The following is a 24,788-nucleotide window of genomic DNA, read 5'->3' as shown; positions in this document are numbered from 1 at the left end:
ATCTTTTCCTCACTAGTGAATAGGGTGGCTATATCGTGCAGTTTGGTAAGATGGGCTACAACTGTTTCAGACTCATAACCGTGAAAAGGATCAGATTCGACCAGAGTGATTAACTCAGGGTCGACAGAGAATTTATAATCCTTATCGGTCTCAAAGATAAGCGAAGTAGCAAACTTCGGGTATTATTTCATCCTAGCGTTCAGAGATTTTTCTTTCCACTTGAGCAGTAATTTCTCAACACCATAGCTATCCTTACACGCAAGAAAATCCTCAGCTATCTCTCCCTCCATAACATAACGCGTATCAGGCATAACAGGCAATTCAGGCATATCAGGAGAGCTAGTTCTAGCAGGCAAAATAGCAGGTTCTACTTCAATAGTATCAACACGCATAGTATCAAGCATGGCATCATCAGGCATAGTATCAAGCATGGCATCATCAGGCATAGTATCAAGCATAGCATCATCAGGCATAGTATCAAGCATAGCATCATCACGCATAGTATCAAGGGCAGCAGAAGTAGCATCATCAAGCACATGCGACATATCAAGATTTCTAGCAGGAGGTGATGTCGCAAACTTACTCATAACTGAAGGTGAATCAAGTGCAGAGCTAGATGGCAGTTCCTTACCTGTCCTCGTAGTGGAAGGCGAGACTTTAGTTCTTGGATCTATCGGATTCCTCATAGTGATCAGAAGACGTAAATCCCAAGTGACTCAGAGAATATAGTTGTGCCTCCCCGGCAACGACGCGAGAAAATAGTCTTGATAACCCACAAGTGTAGGGGATCGCAACAGTTTTCGAGGGTAGAGTATTCAACCCAAATTTATTGATTCGACAAAGCGAAAGAATATTCTCAAGTATTAGCAGCTGAGTTGTCAATTCAACCACACCTGAAAGATTAGTATCTGCAAGCAAAGTATCAGTAGCAAAGTGGTATGATAGCAACGGTGTCAGAAAAGGGTATGTTGACGACAGACTATTCCTAACTTGTTGTATCAATGGCGCCTAGAAAAGTCTTGCAGTAGGTAACAGCAAAGTAGCAAGTAACAACAGTAGTGACAGCAGTAGCAAGGAACAACAGTAGTAACAGCAGTAGCAACAGAGTAACAGTAGTAGCGACAGAGTAACGTAGCAAGGACCAGTAGTAAAAGACTCGTGGGCATCGGATCGGTGATGGATGATTATGCCAGATGTGATTCATCATGTAACAGCTATAAAACGGAGAGATAATAACTAGCTCCCGTTCGTCAACCTAATGTAGGCATGTATTCCGTATGTAGTCATACGTGCTTAGAGAAAAGAACTTGCATGGCATCTATTGTCCATCCCTCCCGTGGCAGCGGGGTCCTAATGGAAACTACGGGATATTAAGGTTCTCCTTTTAATAAAGAACCGGACCAACGCATTAACACTTGGTGAATACATGAACTCCTCATACTATGGTCATCTCCGGGAGTGGTTCCGGCTATTGTCACTCCGGGGTTGCTGGGTCATAACACATAGTAGGTGACTACAACTTGCAAGATAGGATCTAAAACACACATATATTGGCGACAGCATAATAGGTTCAAATCTGAAATCATGGCACTCGGGCCCTAGTGACAAGCATTAAGCATGGCAAAGTAGTAGCAACATCAATCTCAGAACATAGTGGATACTAGGGATCAATCCCCGTCAAAACTAACTCGATTACATGATAGATCTCATCTAACTCATCACCGTCCAGCAAGCCTACGATGAGATTACTCACGAATGGTGAAGAGCATCATGGAATTGGCAATGGAGGAAGGTTGATGGTGACGATGGTGACGATTTCCCCTCTCCGGAGCCCAGAACGGACTCCAGATATGCCCTCCAGATGAAGAACACGGGGTGGCGGCGCCTCCATATCGTAAAACGCGATGAATCCTTCTCTCTGATTTTTTCCCGGACGAGACGAAATAAATAGAGCTGAGTTTGGAGGTGGTGGCGCCACGTGGGCCCCACAAGCCTGGTTGGTGCAGCCTGGGGGGTGGCCGCGCCGCCTGGGCTTGTGGCCCACTGGCTCACCCCCTCCGATGGATCTTTGCTCAGGTATTTTTCATTAATTCCAGAAAAATTCTCCGTAAATTTTCAGGACATTTCGAGAACTTTTATTTCTGCACAAAAACAACACCATGGCAATTCTGCTGAAAACAGCGTTAGTCCGGGTTAGTTCCATTCAAATCATGCAAATTAGAGTTCAAAACAAGGGCAAAAGAGTTCGGAAAAGTAGATACGACGGAGGCGTATCAAGGCTCACTAGGGGCATGGTGTGGTCTATGTATTCACATATGTATCACGGTTTCCGGTTAATACAATTATAGCATGAACAAGGACAGGGGTGCGTGGAAGTTAGCTATCCACGTTCCAGAGCCATGACTTGGTTTCGAGATCTTATGGGTTTCAACTCTAGCCTACCCCAACTTGTTTGGGACTGAAAGGCTTGGTTGTTGTTGTTGTTGTACAATTATAGCATGAACAATAGACAATTATCATGAACAAGGAAATATAATAATAACCATTTTATTGTTGCATCTAGGGCATATTTCCAATAGGGAGGAGGGGCTGTGCTCTAGGTTCCCCTCCTAGGGGGCGGCGGCCAAGAGGAGGAGGGTTGGCGGCCCTAGGGGTGGCTTGCCACCCAAGATAGGGTGGCGCTACCTCCTAGGGTTGGCCCTCCACCAGCCCAGCCACATGGGCCTAGGTGGGGAGGGGCTCCCAGCCCATCAGGGACTGGTGCGCACCCTTCTTAGCCCATGTGTCCTCTCCAGGACTAGTGGCCCCTCTCGGTGGACCCCTGAACCCTTCGGCACTCCCCGGTACACTACCGGTGACGCCCGAATTCCTTCCGTTGATCAACACAAAACTTCCCATATATCAATCTTCACTTCTGGACCATTCCGGAACTCCACGTGATGTCCGGGATCTCATCTGGGACTCCGAACAACCTTTGGTCACCAACATACATAACTCAACAATACCAAATCATCACCGAACGTTATGTGTGCAGACCCTGCGGGTTTGGGAACTATGCAGACATGACCGATACACTCTCAGGTCAATAACCAACAGGGGGACCTGGATGCTCATATGGGCTCCTACATATTCTACGAAGATCTATATCGGTCGAACCAACGATGTCAAGGACTCAGCTAATCCCGTATGTAGTTCCCTTTGTACATCAGTATGTTACTTGCCCGAGATTCGATTGTCGGTATCTCCATACCTAGTTCAATTTCGTTACCGGCAAGTCTCTTTACTCGTTCCGTAATGCAAGATCTCGTGACTAACTCCTTAGCCACATTGCTTGCAAGCTTATCGTGATGTTGTATTACCGAGTGGGCCCCAAGATACCTCTCTGTCATGCGGAGTGACAAATCCCAGTCTTAATCCATGCCAAATACACAGACACCCTCGGAGATACCAGTAGAGTATCTTTATATAGTCACCCAGTTACATTGTGACGTTTGATACACACAAGGTATTCCTCCGGTGTTAGGGAGTTGCATGATCTCATGGTCTTAGGAACAGATACTTTGACATGCAGAAAGCAATAGCAATAAACTAAGTGATACGATCAAACGCTATGCATATGGTTCGGGTCTTGTCCATCACATCATTCTTTTAATGATGTGATCCCGTTATCAAATGACAACTCATGTCTATGGCTAGGAAACCTTAACCATCTTTGATCAACGAGCTAGTCTAGTAGAGGTTTACTAGGGATACTGTGTTGTCTATGTATCCACACATGTATATGAGTTTCCAATCAATACAATTATAGGATGAATAAGAAACGATTATCATGAACAAGGAAATATAATAATAACCACCTTATTATTGCCTCTAGAGCATATTTCCAACACTTATATGAGGAGAACACCTCCACTTTAACGGTGAAGCAAGCCATGGACGATGAGAGGCCCGATAGGTGTGGCGTTGGCGAGAACTTGATCCACCTCCTCAACTGAGGAGAAGAACTCCACTTTAATGGTGGCCGAGGAGGGGTCTGACGAGTGTGATGTCGATGAGAACTTGATCCAGAGCTGGATCCTCCGTCAAGAACTCGATCGAGAGCTCGATGTGTCATTGAGAACTCGATCTAGAGCCGAATCCACCGTCTTGGCTGCTACTGCAAAGCAACCACCACACTCAGTTGTTCTTGGCGCTCGTCTTCTTGCCCATCGCCAGCTTGGATGTGTACAACGTCTCATGAAGGTGTAGAGGAGGAGGAGGAGTGTGCAAATAAACTTTGCACGGAGGAGGCTGGGCAGCTATAAATTATAAAGCTAAAGTAGGCTTCTTGGTCGTCGCGCCGACATGAATGCTAGTAGGTGGGCGGCTAGTCAGCCGGAACGGAGGGTTTGACATGTAGACGGTTCTTGGAATGTGTGTGGGGTGTCGGTTTGGCGAGAGCCGTTCTAGATTTGTGTTGGGCTCTGTATGATTTTTAAGGCTGGTCATAGTGGAGAGTATCATATAATAGTATCATGCATATGATACTATTGTATGATACTATCTTCATAGTGCATAGTATCATAAAGTAGTATCATAGATGACATTATTTATTAACATGCATGACACATAGTAGCATAGCATTTAACATGTTACGGTATCTATCTATGTTACTCTAACCCTTTCTCTCTTCTTTAATTATCTGCTACATCAGCATGTTTGCTAGTCCCAAGTACATGATACTACCTTAGTTACTCCCACTGTGATCAGCCTAACGTCCAAACCGTTCCGTCCCGATCGATGATCTACGTTGGAGGCCTAAAAAACTTATGTGAACCATCTGATCGAAACATGTGCACTGGTCCGCGTTGAAGATGCCTTTATTAACGTGTCAACTGACAGACCCTCTCTTCCTTTCTCTCCATCTGAAGACAAAAAAGAAGTCATTTTGCAGCGTGTCCAGAACTAGTCAGCAAAGGGGGCCGGGAGGAGAGGTCAAGCAGCAACCTTTGCTTGACCAGCAACATACATTTGTTAGTGGTGATCACACAACCTTTTTCGAAGCAGGCGAGTCTAGATCTCCAAGCAACTTTTCATAGTTTGACTTGGGCACTTTTAAGTGCAACGCATGCAACCTTAATTAGTTTTCTATATTCTCTCGTTTTGTTTGGTTTGTCACTGTGTTCAGTTCCTTTCTTGTACACAAGCAACCCTTCGTGCTAGTGGGTCTTTTTTTGCTGCTTGCCACTGTCCGTTGTGAGACTGACTTGCTCGTCCGTGCCGACGAATATACCAAGTCCACATTGGCATCTTCTTCTTCTTTTCAAATGAAGAGAGGAAGAGAAAATTGTATCAAGGAAGGGATGTACCTAGTAATTTCAATATAAACTTTTCTTTTAAAAAAATTCAATATAAACCACTGCATACTACTGAAATGATGGAATAAACACACTGAAATATGTCTATAAACATTTCATTTATAGAGAAAAACATCGTATTTATTTATGAACACAGGGAGTATTGCATTTTCTTTGCACTGCCTATTATTTGATTAGTTAACCGAGAAAAAAAATCAGCTTAGCCACCCGTCTTTCCCGTTTCGCAAACACGTCCGCTGCCGCCCGTGGCCAGTGTCGCTAACTCGGGCTTCCACATTGTACGAGCGGACTCATCTTCAACCATCCCTCTACCTCCTCCGCCCTCTTCTTTGGCATCGACGACCCCTCACTTATAGCACTTGCCGATCCGACTCCCCTTGTGTGGTGACCCCCACGGCCAACCATGCCATTTCGTCTTCGTCTTGGTTTCATTGTGATCTCCAAAGTGCCGAAGTTTTTGGCCAACCGAAGATCATCAAACACATGTTTTTTCATTTCTTTTCTATGGCAAACAAAATGCACAGAAAAATACCAATGGTTCATTTTACCTCTTAATACCACTTTGGTGTGGCCGGGCCCGTGTTTCTGTGTTCTCATGCGCCCGAGTTGTTGTCGGCCTTGTGCATCCTAGTTAGGATGGCAAGCTATGTTATTCACTTAATGCTACATTTCGAGTTAACAAAAGCACTATTTACTTTTCGGACGCACCCAAACACACAACGCTAGGGTTTGGTTGCGCGGGAGATGACCTACCTCTTTGTCTCTGGCCTTAGGGCCATGAAAGTGCGGTGGATCCTGGTCATTGCCGGCAAGATGGCTCCGTTTCTAATTAGGTCTTTTTTCAGCTTTCATGAGGTTTGTGTCCTACTCAGAAAGATGAGGCGACGACAACTTTTTAAAAATGGAATAAGGTTATCCCCGCCTAGACCCCGTTCTGGTGGTGCTTCTATCGTCGTTGAAGGGCCTGTGAAGATTTGTCTCCGTCGGATCTCGTGAGATTCGGTCGATGTATGTCTTCATTAGATCCGTTTGGATCCGATCTTCGCTCACTCTATATGCCCGTGTGTCTACATGTTGGATTGTTTCAATCTACGCTTCTCTTCATCGACGACACAGCGACTGTCTAATACAACAAGGTTTGCCACACTTCGATGATGGAAGGACAATGACATCGACGCACCTTTGGCTCATTCCAGTGCTTTTAGTTGTCTCTAGATGGTCTACGGATCCGGATGTAACTTTTACTTGTGGTGTTCTTTGTACTACCTTTGATGACTAGATTAGAAGTTCTCTTAAAGAAAAAATACAATTTTTTTTTATAAAAGAACATCTTAATATCTGGAAAAGAAATTAGTACAGAGGTACTTCCTCCGTCACGGCTTAGAAAACACACTTAAATTTACGTGCGTTTCCACAATAGATAAGGTTTAAGACGCCAACGCAATTACTTTTATTAATTAGTACTCCTTCCGTCTCAAAATAAGTGTCTCAACTTTATACTAATTTTAGTACAAAATTGTATTAAGCTTAAGACATTTATTTTGGGACGGAAGGAGTACTACTCCTACATGCATGCGCCATGTTAATTTCTCAGCTCATTAGGCGCATGAGTATTATTGATGCTATTTTGTAGTCCATCTCATAGCCAATCAATATCTATCTAGGTTCTAAAGAACTTCTAAGCACGTCTTTTAAATCGTGACGGAGACTTTATGTATTCCGACGGATCTCGGGAGATTCGATTGGCGTATGTCTTCGCTGGATCCGGTCTTTGTTCGTGTGTCTACATGCTGGATTTTTTCGATCCACGCTTCTCTTCACCGACAGCGGTTGCTGTTTTGATGCGCCGTCCTCTGAGGTTTTAGTACGACAACTTTACGACTGTCTAGTACAAGAAGGTTTGCCCGATTCTAGTGACAGATGGGCGATAACAACGACGCGCCTTTGACTCGTTTCAATGTTTGTAGTCGTCGCTAGATGCTATATGGACGTGGATGTAGTTTTTTACTTGTGTTGTTCTTTGTATGGGCTTAACACAGTTGATGAATACGGAGTACTTGGTAGATTGAAAGTTTCCAAAAAAATATGTTTATTTATAAAAAGAATATTAATTGAAAGTTTCCTAATAACTGGGAAATTAATAGTAAGAGGCAGGAGAAAAGTATTGGTGGTACTAGTAGTAGTAGTATGTTTCAATCAATCCACCAATCAATCGATTTCTAGGTATACGGAAGCAAAGAGGAGGAGAGATCCATTTCGATTCAGACTTGAGTTGAGAGCGGCAGCTTCCTTCCTTCCTCCCTTCCTTGCTGCTCTCTGTCCTCTACTCCAACTCCACTGACCGACGCGACGCGGCCCTTTTTTTCTTTGTCTTCCCCTCCCCCCTCCCCTCCCCTCCCCTCCCGCCGCGCCGCTCCTCCGGTACTAGGATAGGATAGGAGCCACCGCGCGAGGCTGGTTCAGCTGGTGCGGCCCGGGGGAAGGGGAAAGGCCGCTTCTTGGCCAGGTTGAGATTGAGAGATGGAGTCGGCCGGCGGCGGCGGCGGGCTGGGCAGCATGCGCGCGGTGCTCGCCATCCTCCAGTGGTGGGGCTTCAACGTCACCGTCATCATCATCAACAAGTGGATCTTCCAGGTACCCACACCCCCTTCTCACCGTCTCCCCCTCTCGCATCTCATCTCGCCGCCGCCTGCCCGGCCGCCGTCTCCATTGCTCGGATCTGCGGGTCAGGGCCTCTCCGACCTGATTCGGTGCTAATGCACCCACAAGGAGCATGAGGAGGAGCAATTGGTAGTAACGCGTGGCTCTCCTTGCCCCCAGTGGGGGAAAAAAGGTTTGCTCTTTCTGCGGTTTCCATAGATTCATACCACTACTAGAAGAAGAGCGCATTCACTGGACCTGGTGGTTCAGACTGATTTTGTGATATTGTCCCTTTGAGCACTTCAGCTCACCACATCCAGTAGTAATCCTCAGTAATACTACGTACTAGTAATGTTTTGCACCTGTCACCGGGACTCGATTAGCTCTTGGTTTAAAGTGGCCGCAAAAATGGAATTAACTAGTCCTGAATGATACAATTAATTTGCGCTGCATAAACCATATGGCATGAGACCAATGGCCACCACATGCTTCTGTTATTGATATTGCTGGTGCTAACCTCCTTTCTGGAGAGCATTGTGTTGGTTTTCAATGATATAATTTTCACATTATACATTTCATATATTATTAATCTTATCAATAGTCAAAGGCAATCTCGAAAAATGCATTAGGCCCTATATATATGGATGGAGGGAGTAACATCAACCCTTTTTTTTTTTCCTGCAGAAGCTGGATTTCAAGTTCCCCTTGACGGTGTCCTGCGTCCACTTCATATGCTCCTCTATCGGGGCTTACGTCGCGATCCACGTGCTCAAGGCAAAGCCATTGATTCAGGTCGAGCCCGAGGACCGCTGGAAGAGGATCTTCCCCATGTCCTTCGTGTTCTGCATGAACATTGTGCTAGGAAATGTTAGCCTGCGCTACATCCCGGTCTCCTTCATGCAGACCATTAAATCGTTCACCCCTGCAACCACAGGTACCGTACCGTCGTTCTGCGCTCTTACTACCCGTGTTGTTCCTGTTCGCAAAGAAGCAGTAGAGTTGTCGTGTTGCTTCCTGTAAACTGTTTTCTGACAATTCGGTGTGATGCAGTTATTCTGCAGTGGTTGGTTTGGAGCAAGCACTTTGAGTGGCGCATATGGGCTTCGCTGGTCCCGATAGTCGGGGGGATCCTCCTGACCTCAATGACAGAGCTTAGTTTCAACATTTTTGGTTTCTGTGCTGCCATGATAGGCTGCCTCGCCACGTCTACCAAGACCATCTTGGCAGAGTCCCTGCTCCACGGATACAAATTTGACAGGTACATGCTTATCTCGTTGTGTAATATCTGATGCTTTAGCGACTGGTGTTGTATCGCATTCTCAATTTTAAAACATTTTATCTTCTTTCTTACTAAAATGATACTAGATCAAAAGATTTAGTTCTTACTGTAGTGCTACCGTCAGGTTCAGTCCTGTAAGTTCTTGCCTCGGTCAGATGATTTATTAAGTATTCTCTGTTTCTGCAGCATTAACACAGTATACTACATGGCACCTTTTGCCACCATGATACTGGCTCTTCCAGCAATGTTGCTTGAAGGAGGTGGCGTAATTGACTGGTTCTACACACACGACTCTGTCTTTTCTTCGCTGATTATCATCCTAGGCTCAGGGGTGCTTGCATTTTGCCTGAACTTCTCCATCTTCTATGTGATCCATTCGACCACCGCAGTGACCTTCAATGTTGCTGGCAACCTTAAAGTAAGACCATCCTGGACTATCTATGCTTTCTTCCCACAAGCTCCTCCTCTGTTTCTAAAACCTGCACATTGTGCTGTAGGTTGCCGTTGCCGTGTTGGTTTCGTGGCTGATCTTCCGGAACCCGATCTCCCCAATGAATGCAATCGGATGCGCAATCACGCTCGTCGGCTGTACTTTTTACGGGTATGTGAGGCATCTCATCTCCCAACAGAAGGCTGCTGCCCCTCTTGGGAGCCAAGGAACGAACTCGCCGAGAAGTCGGGTGGAGATGCTCCCCCTTGTAGGTGACAAGGAAGATAAGGTCTAGCAAGGCAGTACTCCCATACCCAGGACCCGTTCATTTCAGTGGTTGATGGTACATTACAGTTTGGCACACAGATGCTGAGTGAGTTGAGGGAGGCCAGTAAATTGGTAGGGGGGCAACACTTTTGTGAAGCTGCATATGTTGTACTCAGGCGAACTGTGAGGGTTTGTTCAGTCACTAGTTCTCATAGGGTTGCTAGCTATCATCAACTTAGTCAAATCCCCCCGGACGATTCATGCGATTAGGATGGTGCTTCTGTTTTCTTGTTTTGCTGCCATATGTTTAGACCCTGAACTGCTGGTATGAAAATTAATGGCATTATGATACGAGTCATCTCCGCATCGAAATTCTGTTGCACATTATCTTTCTGTTGCATATCGTGTCTGATTGGAAAAAAGAACTAGGAACATAAAGGTTAAGCCACTTCCCATGTTTCGTTAATGTAAAGTATTAAACGAATGACCTACAAATTATGTGATTTCACTTTACTGATTGTGAATTTTACAAGTATAAAACTGAGAGGATACATGTATATTTTGGACCAAACTTCCCCCAAAAGTTTGCCTAAAAGATGCAAGCTTTGGAGAACTTCACAAGTGAATACATACACCCATCCTATGTACATTGCTTGCAAAATAGCTAAAAAGAAGCCGGGAGATGAACTCCATAACGGCGAGAGCAGTTCATCACTGAATTGAGCATGTCTCGGTTTGATGATGAGGCTTCTGGCTGTCGATCTTCGTCAAATTACAGTTGCCGCGAGTGCAGTATTTACATGTTCCTGAACTTTTCTTTGCCGTGGTCCAATCATCTGGAACCGTTAGGAAATACTTGGCCATGAACTTCCTGAACCTTTTCTTGTACTCCCTGGGTGAAATCACCGTCGGCAACTCATTCTTTGGCACCACCAGAGATGTTTTCACCCATGTCTCCAGTTGCTTGTCCCATGTGTACTGCCTCAGGTAGTCGATGATGCCAAGTACAAACTCATGGTTTTGTTCGTCGACGCCCACAAGTAGAGAGTAGTCCATAACATTAACTGACTGCAAGCGAGCGTAATAATTTTGTTTTGTTAAACCGTATTTTGCTAGAAACATGGCTAATTTACCCGTGGTTTAACAAGTGAAGTAGATGCATACCGTGAGAAAAGACGTATCGTTCCAGATCGCCCGCTGCAAGAGATGTTTTGTTCTCCCACCAATATAGATTGGGGAAACACGCATATCCTCGACAAAGTTTTGATCCAAGTAGACAGTGTGAGGGTCACTCGAGTCGGCTATGTATCGAGAGAAAATCGCACCTTTAAGATCGTATATCCGTGACACATTGTGTCCAAAGAGGAGATTTTCCATCACCATCAGATCAATCTTCACTTCCTTGCCATGCCTTGTCTGCTTAACCTGGAATAGGGACACTCAAACTTTATAAACACACATAAACAGCAGAAGGAAATCTGAAGGATATGTTCCATGTATTCATGTAAAATACCTGATAGATGCCTAGAATTTTGGCAAGGCAAGTTTGGCTCCCGGTGTCGAGTGAGTGGTTGACATGTTTGAAATAATCGGGGGCGAACTCGATGAAAGACTCAAACTCTGTCTTCATTATTTGCTTGACGATGAACCTGCCATCCATTGTTTTCGCAAAGAAGGCCTTGCTCTTTCCGCCTTGCGCGTTCCATTTCTTGCATCGGCTTAAGGAAGAGATGTATGCAAGCTCAGATGGACAACATTTCTGTCTAAGATCGTAAAACTGATTAGCGTGCACACATATAACTGAATATTTCCCCTTGAGATTTGCTTTCCCGTTGACAGATATCTCCGGATGGAGGGAGGATGACAGAAGCGAGCTGTCGTAGTTGTACAGGTCGTCGGACAAAAAGCCTGTTTCAGAATCTGAAGATTCATTGGATGACCAGGATGATGAAGAAGCAAAGGAAGAACCTTCAGATGACACACTGCTAGTGTCTGACGCATGACTCTCGACAATAGAATCGAGTAAATGGCGACGGTCCTCGGATATGGCGAGAGCACGGGAGACTATGCTGGATATCTCATCCTCTGATACAGACAAGACATTGCCACCTGGACCAACGACGAACCGGGGGGAGGGTGCCTCTTCACCAGATTGTTTGTGCAAGGTTGGCAAATGAGATGGCGAATAGCGGTTTACAAGCTCAAATTTGTCCAAGTATCCATCCTGAAGCTCCTGCCTATAAGCCAATCTTAGCTCACTAAGTGGACTCCAGACCCATCTCTCCCTGTCCTCCCATTCAGACATTCTGAATTGTCGAATACCAAATGGATCTTGCTTAAAGGATGTCGAATGTTGTACAATTGGACCATTTCCCTGCCCCTCGGCATCCAATCTATCTGATGTTCCGGGCGGTGACATCTTTGCGCTATCTTGCCTTTCATAGTGTCTATCCTGAGGGGTTTCATCAGTCACTGATGATGAATCCCTGTTCACCTTCAGTTCACCAAGCTGCACTGGCTCAATATATCCATTCTCCAATGATAGTTGGCTGCTGGTGCCCTCGGCGATATCATCAGCCTCGGCTCCAGTTGCCGTTCGGTCATGAGTAAGTTCAATAGTCACCTTCTTCATGCTGTTACTCATTCTTTCTTTTCCAGAAGATCTACAAAGTAGAAGTCCATGCAACCGACGGTCCCAGACGTACTGCCCAAGCAGAAGGTCCTGATAGAGCCAATTTACATCAAGAATCTCATGTGCCGAGGACCTAGACACCCCATGCCGATCAACAGCCTTCATGAGAAAATCCTGCATGATGATATCAGAAAATTAACAATTACCAGAAATCACGAGTAACTTCGTCAAAATTAAAGTAACAGAAAAAGGGGCGTGCGGTCTACCACAAACTCGGCCTTCTCTTTAACCAACATCTCTTCGATTTGAGAAAACTCTTTAACGGGAAGGAAGGCGCCGCAGCTGACCGCCACCTCGGGAAACTGATTCTTCATGTGCTGTATTATGCTTTCAACTTCAGTGAAAAGGGTAACTCCTCTGGCAAGAACCTAAATGAAGACGATAGAGGCATTAGACTGAATTCAGAAGGTTGGTATATAAGGTGACCATGAAATAAAATAAAATAAAAAGAAGCAACTAAAAACTGCACATACATTTCTCCCCTGTTGCTCAAACAGCTCATGCGTACTGGGATTATGGAACTCAAGGATTTGCTGTGGCTTGCAGACGTTGTATATTTCGACCGATGAATACTGAAACATTGCAACTTTTGAGCCCAACCTGAAGTTCAGACCATGAACCAAAAGGAAGAAAAGAAATATCAATATTCCTTTTTGCAAGAGAAAGAATAAAACTAAAAATATAGACAAAATAATATAACTTCTTGGAACCAAATGCTAAAAGGCGCTTGAGCATACCCAAAAAAGCGCAAGCAGTCCCTGTTCACCGAGTGTCCACATACTGACAGTCTTCTATCAGCAGAGTGGCTTGAGAAGCTGAGTTCAAGGAACTTCCCGAATGAGAGGTTCCGTGCCTCGGCCGACATCATCACTCTTCGAGATGATTTGGATATTCCGCTTTCCTGCTCGCATCTTAGGCATCTAGTCCACATCCAAATTTTTCCTTTGGATTCACCAGACAGGCGATGGTCAGGCAGCAAACGCTTCACAAGAACTGTAAGGTTACCATCGCGGTGGGTGTAAGAGTACACGTGAGCCTCCGGAGGCTCTCCGCATGAGAAACAGCTTAGGTTCTGCCACAAATAAAAATTTAGGAATCTTGAGCAGTTTAGGACGACTTCAGAGGGCAGAAAAGCTTTTTGAAGAAAAATGTTATGTATAAAAAGAAAAAAAAGTAAAAGAACATATTTGTAAGTACCAAATTTATGCAGCTGACATAAGTGAGATAAAACAATAAATATTTTCTTTCACAAAAAGTCCTACTACTTTTTTTTTGGTAAGTAAAAAGAGTGCGCTGTATATCATTTAAACTGTTCATCGTAAGCGGGGTATACTGTAATAAATGAAGTTACCTGATTCTGCAAAATGTCTTGCAAATATCGGCCTAAAGAGACATCAAAATTTCCATAATAATTTATCCGAGACAGATGACTCTGCTCACAGATGACCTGTTTTACGATGCATTGGCTGGACATCAAAATAAGTATGCTCTGAGAATCCAACACATCATCAACCTCGTCAACGGATGAGGTTTTCTCTTCGCTGTTAGCGGCGTTTTCCAATATAGCTGATAATTGCCCACATGTTGGATGATCAGCCAGTGTCATTTGTTGATCTGTTTGTTTCTGGAAATCTTGTAAACTGTCCGTGTACTCACCGGAATCAGCTGGTCCATCTGTCATTAACATGGCATGAATACCTTCACTTGGTACTTGTTGATTGAGCTCAGGTGTTCCTCCTTTCTGGTGATCAGCTGTCTCTTGAGAAGTGACAGGTAGATAAATATTCTGACGGCGGAATTTATCGATGAATCCTCTCAGTGACCCCGAGACTGATGATACTAGCATTTTTTCAGAAGGAAGTGCATGGTTTGAATGGATGGTTCTGCTTGTACCCTCCGTGAGCTCCCTTGAGCAGCCATCCGTCGGTGAGTATAAAGCATCTGAACTTGCCTCTGCATCAGAATTATGTTCCAGTGATCTGTTATGCGTGAGCGTGACATCATTCTCTGTATGACTGACAGGAAATGATGGCCCTTCCTTCACACCAACAGAGTTTGGAGCACTTCCGTCATTCAAGAATACCCTCTGATCCTCAAAGAAGGATGCCTCGAGAACCAGGTGATATGCCGCAAACACGGTGTAGAGCATGACTTGCTTGACTTTCTTCAGTTCTTCGCTGTTTGCTCCTCGCAATAATATCTGCAGAAAGCAAAATTTATAAGGGCTTCATGAAATAGATTCAACATGAATGAATCTTATACTGTACATGATGGACAAAGCGCACATACCGTGCATCCCAACGGCCTGGGAAACCCTTCCAAGAACATCAACGTTTTCAACGGCCGCTTCCCGCCCTCACCACCGGCACCGTTATGCTCCTCGGTGACCTTTTCGATGTGGAAGTAGTCGCACTGCTTGAGCTTTGTCGTGGTCATGATGTCTAAAACAGAGACTATAGGAGATCCAGAGCAGCGAGCAATCCTCTGCAACCGGTCGAGCTTCATATCGAGCACCAGGGTGACACCTTGGTTCAGTAGAAGCTCCTGTATGTCCCGCGAAACTGTTTTTTCCACCAGGATGACATCTGGACCACATTTCTCCATCACTTGGCTGATTGCCTTTTCCAAATGGTCCTTTTCCTTGTAAAAAAAAATATATATAAAAACTCTCAAGTTGTGTTTCAGAAAAGAGCATAAATCATCTCTGACATAAAAAAAGACAGTAGAAATGCGGATTCAGTATTTGAAGAAAATCAAATCATATATATGTGTAGTCCCAACCTGTTCCATGGAATCAAATGATGACAGACCGACATCTGAGTCCCCGAGGGCGCCTCGGAGCAGAAGCAGCTTGGGGTTGTGGCACTTGGTGGGCATGTGTTTGTGAGCTGCATACTTCCTGAACACCAACCCGTTGATCACCTCACTGCAAACAAGACACAAACAGCTCCATCAGAACACTCTATCGCCGCATATATGTCTTGTAGTTAGGAGGCTGGTATATGTTTGTTACCATTGTCGGCGGGTGCCGGTGGCAACACGCTTGACCTTGATGTAAGACCCAGGGTCCATTTCATTTCCGGCTTTGCCGTCAGGCTTGATGAGCAGAGCAGCCTCCCAGGACAGGGCGGTGACGATGTCGAGCCAGCCCTCGCCACCGTCGTCTTCCCGGGGCAAGGATATGCCTGCGGACGCCAGGAACCTGGTGGTGAGCATCTTGAGCTGCCTGTCCATGGCCCTGAGCATCCCCGTGTGCCGCTCCTCCCTGGGACTGGGACTAGGACTCGGGCTGGGTTCAGAGTCACTGGAGCTCGGCTGCCCCCAACTGATACCATCATGCCATTCATCATCGTCGCCGTCATCATCATCATCATCATTTGTGTGTGCACCCAAATGGTTTGTATCATCATCATCATCGTTGCCGGCCGCCTCTGGCGGCACCCAGACAGCATCACCGTCCTCGGCGTTGATGAATTCAGCAGCACCGTCAGAGTCGTCGGCATGCTTGGCGGTGGCTTGGTACGCCGGCAGCAGGAAATGGACACGGTTGAGTTTACCGTCGACACCGCCCTCCCTACAGCAGGCACATTATTATCACCTCCGAAGCGGACATGGTATTATACATGAATGAATGAGATGACAGGAGACACACATACCTACTAGTAGTAGTAGTAATGTTGGTGGTGATGATGAGCGTATTGATATTCATGGCCAGATTATCACTGAAATTAAGCTTAGATGCCCTTGCTGCGCATATGTGTCATCATCAGCATGGGCTGAAATGAAGAAATATCTCTGAATTTCCTGCCCCCTTTCTTGCTTGTGTAAGCTGGAAGTGGAAGATATATCCCTTAAAAGATAGGAATGAATTATAATCAATCGATTGTTTGTTAAGGTCAGCGGCTTATAATTGGGAAAGCAGTGGTGGTGCATCTGAATTTGAGGAACATTCATATCATATCATATCATATCCATTGAGAGTAAAAGTTTGAGATTGTATGTTATGTAGTACGTACTGTGTATATGGATAGAGAAGAGAGGAAGGGAATTTCTGTTCTAGTACATATCGAAAAAAAATCAATCAATGAATTGCTTAACCCATCCGTCCGTACTAGTAGTAGTAGTAGGCAGAGAGCAACTTACTCGATAAGGTTTGCAGCTAATTGGTTAGTAGGTGTCGCCTCGGAGGACCCGAAATCAGAAGCCGCCGACGAGAGAAGAAGAAGAAGAAGCAGGCGGTGGACGGAGTTGGACCTGGAATGGAACCAGCAGGCAGCAACAGCAGGCAGTTGCCGCCGGCGAGAGAAGAGAAGATGGTGGTGGTGGACTGGAACCAGGGGCAGCAATGGAGCAACAGAGGAGGGAAGAAATAGGAGAATGAGAGGAAGAAGACGACGAACAAGTCGTCCTATCAATCCAAGAGAGAAGAAGACGACGATGGCTGGCTGGCTGGCTGACTGGTAACTACTCGTGTCGGTGTCTCCCTCCTTCCCCTCCCCCTCCCCCTCAGCTAGCAACCAATCGGCCCAAGCAAGGATTGAGGAGATGGGAGACGATGATTTGACGAGGCGGAACTCAAAACGAAACGATTGATTGATTGTTTTCCTAAAATCTATCTATCTTTCTTTCTTGTGTGCCGGCCTCTCTTTCTTGAAATGATACGATTTTCTTTTTTGCAGAGAGTCTACTAGGCAATCCACAAACTAGGCCAGTTTATATATAATAGTAATATAACTAGTTACTACTTCTCTTGTTAAAAGATTGCAGCACGTTAATTACTGTCCCTCTCGTCTAGTGTAGGTGTAGATACGCCGCGTGGGGCGACAGGCCCAAGAGAAAAAAGAAAGAAAATAGTAGACGTACTAAGCTGCATGACATGCATGCTGACACGTGGCCGATCCATTAGCATCCACCGTCTTCTCCTGTCCAGCTTAGCCATTCCATGAATCAAATCAAACTTGTCTGACGCTGCTTGCTTTGCATCTGCCGCCCTGAATTATTGATTGATTGGAACCTATGAGGAGGCACGCGCCGTTTTCTTCCCATTCATTCATTCATTCATTAATTAACTGTCTCAACTTTTTCGTTAAAAAAATTAACTGTTTTAACTTTATATATACTACTAACTTTAATATAAAATTACATTAAACTTAAAACATTTATTTTAACATGGAAACATCCTCCTTCCATTCATTAATCTGTTATCAATTATTATTACCTTAGGCGAATTCTATCTTCTTTAGTTTAGAATTAGTCTTTAATTTAGGTAGATTACAACTTTTTTTTGTGCGTCAGATGGCAAGATTTGGTGCGAGGTCCTTGGACCAAATCAAGCATTTAACTGCATCGATTGCGGCACCGGCGTGTTGGTCCTTAGCGGCATGTGCACCAAGGCTTTCTGCCTGTCATCGACAAGGTTAAGCGGTTCCATGAAATAGAAGCGACGACAGCCGATTGTTCTACCATCGACAAGTGGTCCAGGAATCTCGGTATAAATTTTATTGTGTTTGAGATGCCATACGATTTTTTTTAATAAACCAGATTCCTTTAAAAAGTCATATTACACAGTTGAGGATATCTTCCAACTTATGAAATTATTATTCCATTTACATGGTTTATTACACCAAGGAATTAAATAATTAACCCCCAAATCGTCAGTATAAATTAAAAGCGATGCTGACTCTCATATCCATTTCGGTCCAGTCAGAGTCGATTATAGCTGTTCGTTTTTCTTCTCTAGATGGGACGTCACTTTAGACACAGTGGTTTGCAGTTGTTCTTTGTTCCTAACTTAACGTTCTGCATTAAGTTTGCACAATAAAATTTGAATTTTCCTTCAAGCTTTTTCTACCATTTCCATCGGTTGTTAGGGCAACCTATTTCCTCTAGGTAGGCAAGACGGTGACCGCTCCCTGAAAGTGAAATAAGTTTTTCCGCACCTAGCCCCCGCCTCGATGGTGTATCTAGCATCACCAGATGGCGCATAGAGGAGTGCCTCCGACGGATCTTGTAGAATTCGGTCGGTTGTTGTCTTTGGTGGACCTGCTCATGTTTCAGTCTTCGTTCGTGTGTCTACAGGTTGGTTCCTTATAATCTACACTTTTCATTGATGGTTGTTATTCTGGTGTGTCGGTCCTATGAGGTCCTTAACACGATAACTTTTCGACTATCTACTACAATAAATTTTGACCGACTCTTATATGAAAGGGACGATGGAGGAGACATCCTTTCGTCTGGCTTCAGTGTTTGTAGTCGTCGGTATATTATCTAGAAATCTGAATGTAATTTTTATAATTTCTGCTATTCTTACTATCATGATTAAAGATGAATAAACTGATTTTTTTTTTTGAAAAAAAGAACAGTTTACATGTGTATAGGCCGGCAACCGAGATCCTCGAAGTTGAGTCACCTAAACTTTGTGGTGGCTAGCATGTGAGTACACCAAGTCACCTAACTTTTTGGCCGGGAAAACTTCTAATCTGTTCATCAACTATCATGGTAGTACAAAGAACGCCAAAAGCAAAAAAATTGCATCCAGATCCGTGTACCATCTAGCGATGACAACAAGCACTTGTTGAGCGAGACGAAGACGCACCATCATCAACATCCCTCTCTCATCGAAATCGGGCAAACTTTGTTGTAGTAGACAAAAGACATCGTGGTAAGGCCTCATGGAACTAGCACACTAGAACAACAATCGCCATTAATGAAAAGAAGAGCAAATCAGAAAGATTCAAGTTATAGAGACACGAAGTTAGACGAACAAAAACAAGATACATGAGGATTCACCAAAGACAGACGCCGACCGTATCCCCCAAGATCCGTGGGAGATAAACCTCCACACGCCCTCCAGTATTACTAAAAAACATTGCTGGACGGGGCTAGGAGAGGAGAACATTATTCCGGAGAGCCACCGTTGTCTCACCTTCCTTACTATGACACAAACCTTACCATAAAAAAACGGAGCGCTCCCACGAACAAGGATCAGGATCCACCACGACTCCATAGCCCTAAAGCCATAGAAGACGACACATGCCGAAGGTTGCATGGTGGGAGGCAGAAAAATCCTATTCGTTGGGTGCTCTTGTGGGAGGAGATGCCAAGGGGTACACCACTTGTTCGTACCAAGTCACCTAACTTTGTAGAGGCTGATATGTGGGTCCACGTGTCAGTCACCGTAAAATCAGGTGACTTAAGTTAGAGAATCTCTGTTCGCGGGCTGGCCGATGCACACTTACTCAGAGTGCACTTATTAATAATACACACATAGGTATGGAAAATCAAAATTTACTCTTGAAATTTTCATGAAAAACATATTGACCAATCATGCTCCATATGAAAATCACAAAAAATCCTTACGAAAAGCTACACTGCAATTTGAACTCGTGTTGCAAAACAAAAACCTATGGTTAGCACTATTTATATTGATTTGTGAAAGAAATATAAATGTGTGATTTTCTTTCATAGTTTTTTTTTTCATGAATTACTTTGGCGAAGTTCTACACATGAACGTATATGTGTCCAGAATAGCATTATCTTATACGTACTTGGCAGGCCACATGTCTGGCTAGCTCTATTCAAGCTCATGTGTGCAAGCAAGGTGACATGATTAGATACACCAATAATTCCTACCGCAATTAATTATGAGAAAACCATGGGTGATTGATAGTAGTATATTCTACATGGTGTTGACCATTTGAGCATCGAATTGGATCGATCTGCACGCCACAAACCAATAATTTCCTGGTCCACATGTACATCCTCTCCACAAAGAAAGGTGTTTAACCGTTGGAGCATTCATGAGGCACTCAATAAATTTTGTTAAACTGTAAAACTATGACATTTCGTAGAAATGTCAATGCGATAAAAGGATTTCTTTTGTGTGTCTGAAAACATAGCTACACAATCAGTGAGATAGAAAATCAATTAGTTAACGAATTAAGACCGGAACTCCGCAGGGCCGTGCACCTGCCAAGCCCGCTCGATTGCCTCGTGATTCGTGAAGTTGTTGGACCTCATACGAGGGCACAGTAAGTTTTAAGTTTCATCCATTGAAACTTCCGATATTTTATCGGAAACTTGTGATTATTGCAAGTTTCATAGATGAAATATTAAGATATTTTTTTGTTGGTTGTAGGCAAAAAATTGTGATTTTATTATTTATGACTATTAAGTTTCAATGGTTAAAACTTAATATTTATTTTCAAAAATCATCAAAATGTATTCAAAATAGATATTCTTTGAAAGTCCTTGTCATGAGAAACACGAATATTAAAACACAACTTAATTTATTTTTTATTCAAAAAATATAAAAGTTAATAAACCAAAAACCAAAGAAAAAACGTGCACTTGGGTGACACAAATTCTCTCCCGAGTTAAGGCGACCATGTAAGCTATATATGCTATCAATATATCTCATGCATGTATCCATGAAATCGAGCCAGCTAGAATTCAGCCACGTTGGTTATGGACAAGATGCATACATGGGCACATAGTCCAAAATTAGATAAGAGACAAGATTGTAGGTACACATGCACGCAAGATGATAACTTTGATGTGGCCGGTCGATCCATTGGGAATAACTGTTAGTGAATCGATATATTGTGATAACTAATAAGTACTATGAAACATCGGTAAATCACATCAGGTGTGGATAAAATCCATCTGTCAAGTCAGGTCAAGTCACTAATACTATGAAAGGTAGGATGGATGTACCAATCACGAATGAAACATAATTAAGGCAATACGTGGGTCCTGAGTGAGTGATAGTGCATCAAGACTTTTCAAATGTCATAGGCAAGGTAAGGTCAACTTTAATATGGGAGCGGCGACAATGCTCACTCGATCGTCCAAGAATCTTGGTATAATTAAATTTTACTCCAATCTACGCTTCGGTAAAAACCAGTATTACATAATTGACGATTTCTTCCAATCAATGAAATTATTATTCCAATTACGTTGTTGATTACACCAGGGAATTAAATAACTAGTCCACAAATCATCTGAATAAATTAAAATTGATTGTGAGTCCCAGGTCCATTTCAGTCCAATTAGTCAATTATTGTAGTTCTTTTGATTTTTCTAGACGGGATGCCATTTTAGACCCGGTTTGCTGTTGTTATGTGTTTCTAACTTAATGTTGTGCGTATTTACACAATAAAACTCATTTTTCTCCACTTTCCATCGGTGGTAAGGAAAACTCTTCTCTCCAAGGAGGGAGGCCGTGGTGGCTCCCTAAAGATTGAATAAGGTTCTCCTTAACAAACCCTCGTTTTGATGGTGTGCGTCTAGCATCGTCGGAGGAATCGCGGAGGTGTGTCTCTAGCGGATCTCACATGATTCGTTCGGTGGTTGTCCTATTCGTATTTGATCTTCGTTTGTCTATGTTTATGTGTCTACAAATTGGATCCTTTCGATCTATCCTTTTTTTCATAGGCGATGGTTGTGTTCTAGTGTGTTGGTCCTATGAGGCCTTTATACGACGACTTTCTGAATTTCTACTATAACAAATTTTGCGTGATTATAGTAAGGGAGGGGCCATGATGGCAGTGCGTGTTCGTTCTACTTTAGTTTTTTAGTCGTCGCTATATTGTCTATAGATTTGGATCTAATTTTTATAATTTCTGATATTCATTGTACTATCATGATTGAATTGAATATATCTGAAGCCCTCGCCCCCCAAAAGGTATAGGTGTGCATGACGGTGACTATATCCTCTAACTCAACAAATTTTGTAGTGGTTGGCATGTGGATCAACATGTGTATAAATTCAGATCCAAAACCCGTCCCCTCCCTCGTCTCCCCGCCTGCGACGGGGAGGGCGTCTGCGCCGCCGCCGCCAGAAGCGCTCCCCTCCCCGCTTCCCTTCCTCGCCGTCGCCGGCGGCGGCGGGGCACTCATCGGCTCCTCACGCGGCTGCTCTGGTGCGGGACATGGCGGCCATGGTGGGATGCGGCGCTAGCTTCGGGCATCGTGGCGGCTCTCCGGCGCTGTTTCGACGGCGGCTGAGCTCAGGCCATGTGCTGGGTAGAGCTGTGGTGGCGGGGCTGGCCGGTGGTGGTGGATCCCCTCGTCCCCGATCTGGATCGGGCTGGAGACGGGGAGCTGCCAGAGGGGTGATGCGGGGCGCCGACGGATGGCAGCGACGTCGTTCAGCCTAGATCCGGTATTGGCGATGGCGACGGCTAACCCGGATCCGAGTGGTGGTTGTGTTCCCTCCGCCGCGGTACTGGCTGCGAGTCGGGGGGACATAGTTGCCGATGAAAACCGAACCGACGGTAGATGATGACGGCGTTCTGCGTCGTTACCTTGATGAAGGCTTCGTCCTGTAACTATTGTCGATCCACTCGTGCTGCTCGAGGGGAAACCCTAGGATCTGGTTTTCCAGATCGGACGATGGCGGCATTGCGATGTCGTTCCTCACTAGGGAGCATCGTTTGTGGAGCAGAGCTGGAAGACAGAGGCAGGAGGTGGAGCGTCTTCGTCCTGCACGGAGCCTCGGTGGTGATGTCAGGTCATGCCTGGCCGACAGGTGCTATGCTTTGTCATGCCTGTTCGGTAGGTGCTCCGCACGACGGATCTTACAGAGTCTTCGCGTCTGGATGGAGGAGCGCAGGGAGGTCGATCCACTCGTGCTGCTCCAGGGGAAACCCTAGGATCTGGTTTTCCAGATCGAACGATGGCGGCATTGCGGTGTCGTTCCTTTCTAGGGAGCATCGTCTGTGGAGCAGCGCTGGAAGATAGAGGCAGGAGGTGGAGCATCTTCGCACTGCACGGAGCTTCGGTGGTGATGTCAGGTCATGCCTGGCCGACAGGTGCTACGGTTTGTCATGCCTATTCGGCAGGTGCTACGCACGACAGATCTTATAGAGTCTTCGCGTCTGGATGGATGAGCACAGGGAGGTGGCGCCGTTGGGCGTCGTGGTGGCATCGACGGATGGCCGGACTGGCATGGATGATGCCGATTTCTCTCCTGAAGATGGGTCAGCGGTTCGATGATGAGGGCGACTTCTAAAACGTGTGCATATGGTGTACGCTTTAGTTCTGCTGCACCGGCTGTTAGTTCCGATACGTTATGTGAATGGATCGGCGACGACACCGGTTTTAGATATGAGGAGTGAGAGCACTCCACACTATCGTGTTTTGTAGGTGTGAGTGGGGGCTTCGGATGGCTTGATGTATGTTCTTGTGAGACCTTTGTTGAATAAGTAATAAAGATGGATGTATGCATCGATTGATGCAGAGGCCGGGCGTCTTAACCTCCTTTTCTAAAAAAAGCCAGATGTACATACACCGAGAGTGCATTTGGTGACGTCACACACATATGTAAGGAAAAATAGAAATTTACGGATGAAAATCATGCTTGATTTTGCCCCGGCCGGCGACCATGACACCCGTCGGTATCGTCCCCCTCCCTGGAGGCGTAGCCGAGTGTGTCACCAGGTCCTTTGCTTGCTTGGTGTGGCAGTTTTCTCCGGGCGAAACCCTTAATTCGGTGCTGGATCGACATCATATGGCGGCGTCTTGGATGTCATCCCTCTGTTGGGAGCATCGTGCCGGGAGACTTGGAGTTCCTAAGTGTTGGAATTATGCCCTAGAGGCAATAATAAATATAGTTATTATTATAATTCCTGTATCAAGATAATCGTTTATTATCCATGCTATAATTGTATTGAATGAAGACTCATTTACATGTGTGGATACATAGACAAAACACCGTCCCTAGCAAGCCTCTAGTTGGCTAGCCAGTTGGTCAAAGATAGTCAGTGTCTTCTGATTATGAACAAGGTGTTGTTGCTTGATAACTGGATCACGTCATTGGGAGAATCACGTGATGGACTAGACCCAAACTAATAGACGTAGCATGTTGATCGTGTCATTTTGTTGCTACTATTTTCTGCGTGTCAAGTATTTATTCCTATGACCATGAGATCATATAACTCACTGACACCGGAGGAATGCTTTGTGTGTATCAAACGTCGCAACGTAACTGGGTGACTATAAAGATGCTCTACAGGTATCTCCGAAGGTGTTAGTTGAGTTAGTATGGATCAAGACTGGGATTTGTCACTCCGTGTGACGGAGAGGTATCTCGGGGCCCACTCGGTAATACAACATCACACA

At 44.8% G+C, this 24,788-nt stretch overlaps 2 protein-coding genes across 3 annotated transcripts; one reads left to right on the top strand and one right to left on the bottom strand.

Annotated features, from left to right (window-relative positions):
- Positions 1 to 7,618: 7,618 nt before the first annotated feature.
- Positions 7,619 to 10,345, top strand: LOC123428565 (UDP-galactose transporter 1-like). The gene is made up of 5 exons (XM_045112784.1): positions 7,619 to 7,991; positions 8,682 to 8,931; positions 9,048 to 9,255; positions 9,463 to 9,694; positions 9,774 to 10,345. The coding sequence occupies exons 1-5, from the start codon at positions 7,878 to 7,880 to the stop codon at positions 9,999 to 10,001; spliced, it is 1,032 nt and encodes a 343-aa protein (XP_044968719.1). The 5' UTR covers positions 7,619 to 7,877; the 3' UTR covers positions 10,002 to 10,345.
- A 112-nt stretch (positions 10,346 to 10,457) lies between these two features.
- LOC123428564 (putative 1-phosphatidylinositol-3-phosphate 5-kinase FAB1D) lies at positions 10,458 to 17,146 on the bottom strand. 2 transcript variants are annotated; one of them, XM_045112781.1, is made up of 11 exons: positions 16,809 to 17,146; positions 15,679 to 16,239; positions 15,447 to 15,591; positions 14,955 to 15,299; positions 14,017 to 14,865; positions 13,403 to 13,737; positions 13,139 to 13,265; positions 12,872 to 13,033; positions 11,487 to 12,779; positions 11,138 to 11,398; positions 10,458 to 11,041 (listed from the first exon to the last, which is right to left on the bottom strand). In XM_045112781.1, the coding sequence occupies exons 2-11, from the start codon at positions 15,909 to 15,911 to the stop codon at positions 10,685 to 10,687; spliced, it is 4,107 nt and encodes a 1,368-aa protein (XP_044968716.1). In that variant the 5' UTR covers positions 15,912 to 16,239; positions 16,809 to 17,146; the 3' UTR covers positions 10,458 to 10,684. The 2 variants fall into 2 exon arrangements, with proteins under 2 accessions (XP_044968716.1, XP_044968717.1); XM_045112782.1 differs by lacking the exons at positions 15,679 to 16,239; positions 16,809 to 17,146 and having other exon boundaries at positions 14,955 to 15,317; positions 15,384 to 15,465.
- Positions 17,147 to 24,788: the final 7,642 nt, after the last annotated feature.

This window comes from Hordeum vulgare, chromosome 2H (assembly GCF_904849725.1).
Source record: "Hordeum vulgare subsp. vulgare chromosome 2H, MorexV3_pseudomolecules_assembly, whole genome shotgun sequence".
Classification (NCBI taxonomy): Eukaryota; Viridiplantae; Streptophyta; class Magnoliopsida; order Poales; family Poaceae; genus Hordeum; species Hordeum vulgare.
Note: the sequence above shows the minus strand (reverse complement) of the source record. Positions and strands in the feature narration are given on the sequence as shown.

Bases quoted from the DNA above. Each gene is read 5' to 3' on its own strand.
- LOC123428565 (XM_045112784.1), top strand. From the start codon at position 7,878: ATGGAGTCGGCCGGCGGCGGCGGCGGGCTGGGCAGCATGCGCGCGGTG. The intron at 7,992-8,681 runs GTACCCACACCC...TTTTTCCTGCAG, and splicing joins TCAACAAGTGGATCTTCCAG to AAGCTGGATTTCAAGTTCCC. The intron at 9,256-9,462 runs GTACATGCTTAT...CTGTTTCTGCAG, and splicing joins CACGGATACAAATTTGACAG to CATTAACACAGTATACTACA.
- LOC123428564 (XM_045112781.1), bottom strand. From the start codon at position 15,911: ATGCTCAGGGCCATGGACAGGCAGCTCAAGATGCTCACCACCAGGTTC. The intron at 13,738-14,016 runs GTAACTTCATTT...TATTTGTGGCAG, and splicing joins AAGACATTTTGCAGAATCAG to AACCTAAGCTGTTTCTCATG. The intron at 13,266-13,402 runs GTATGCTCAAGC...TCTGAACTTCAG, and splicing joins GACTGCTTGCGCTTTTTTGG to GTTGGGCTCAAAAGTTGCAA.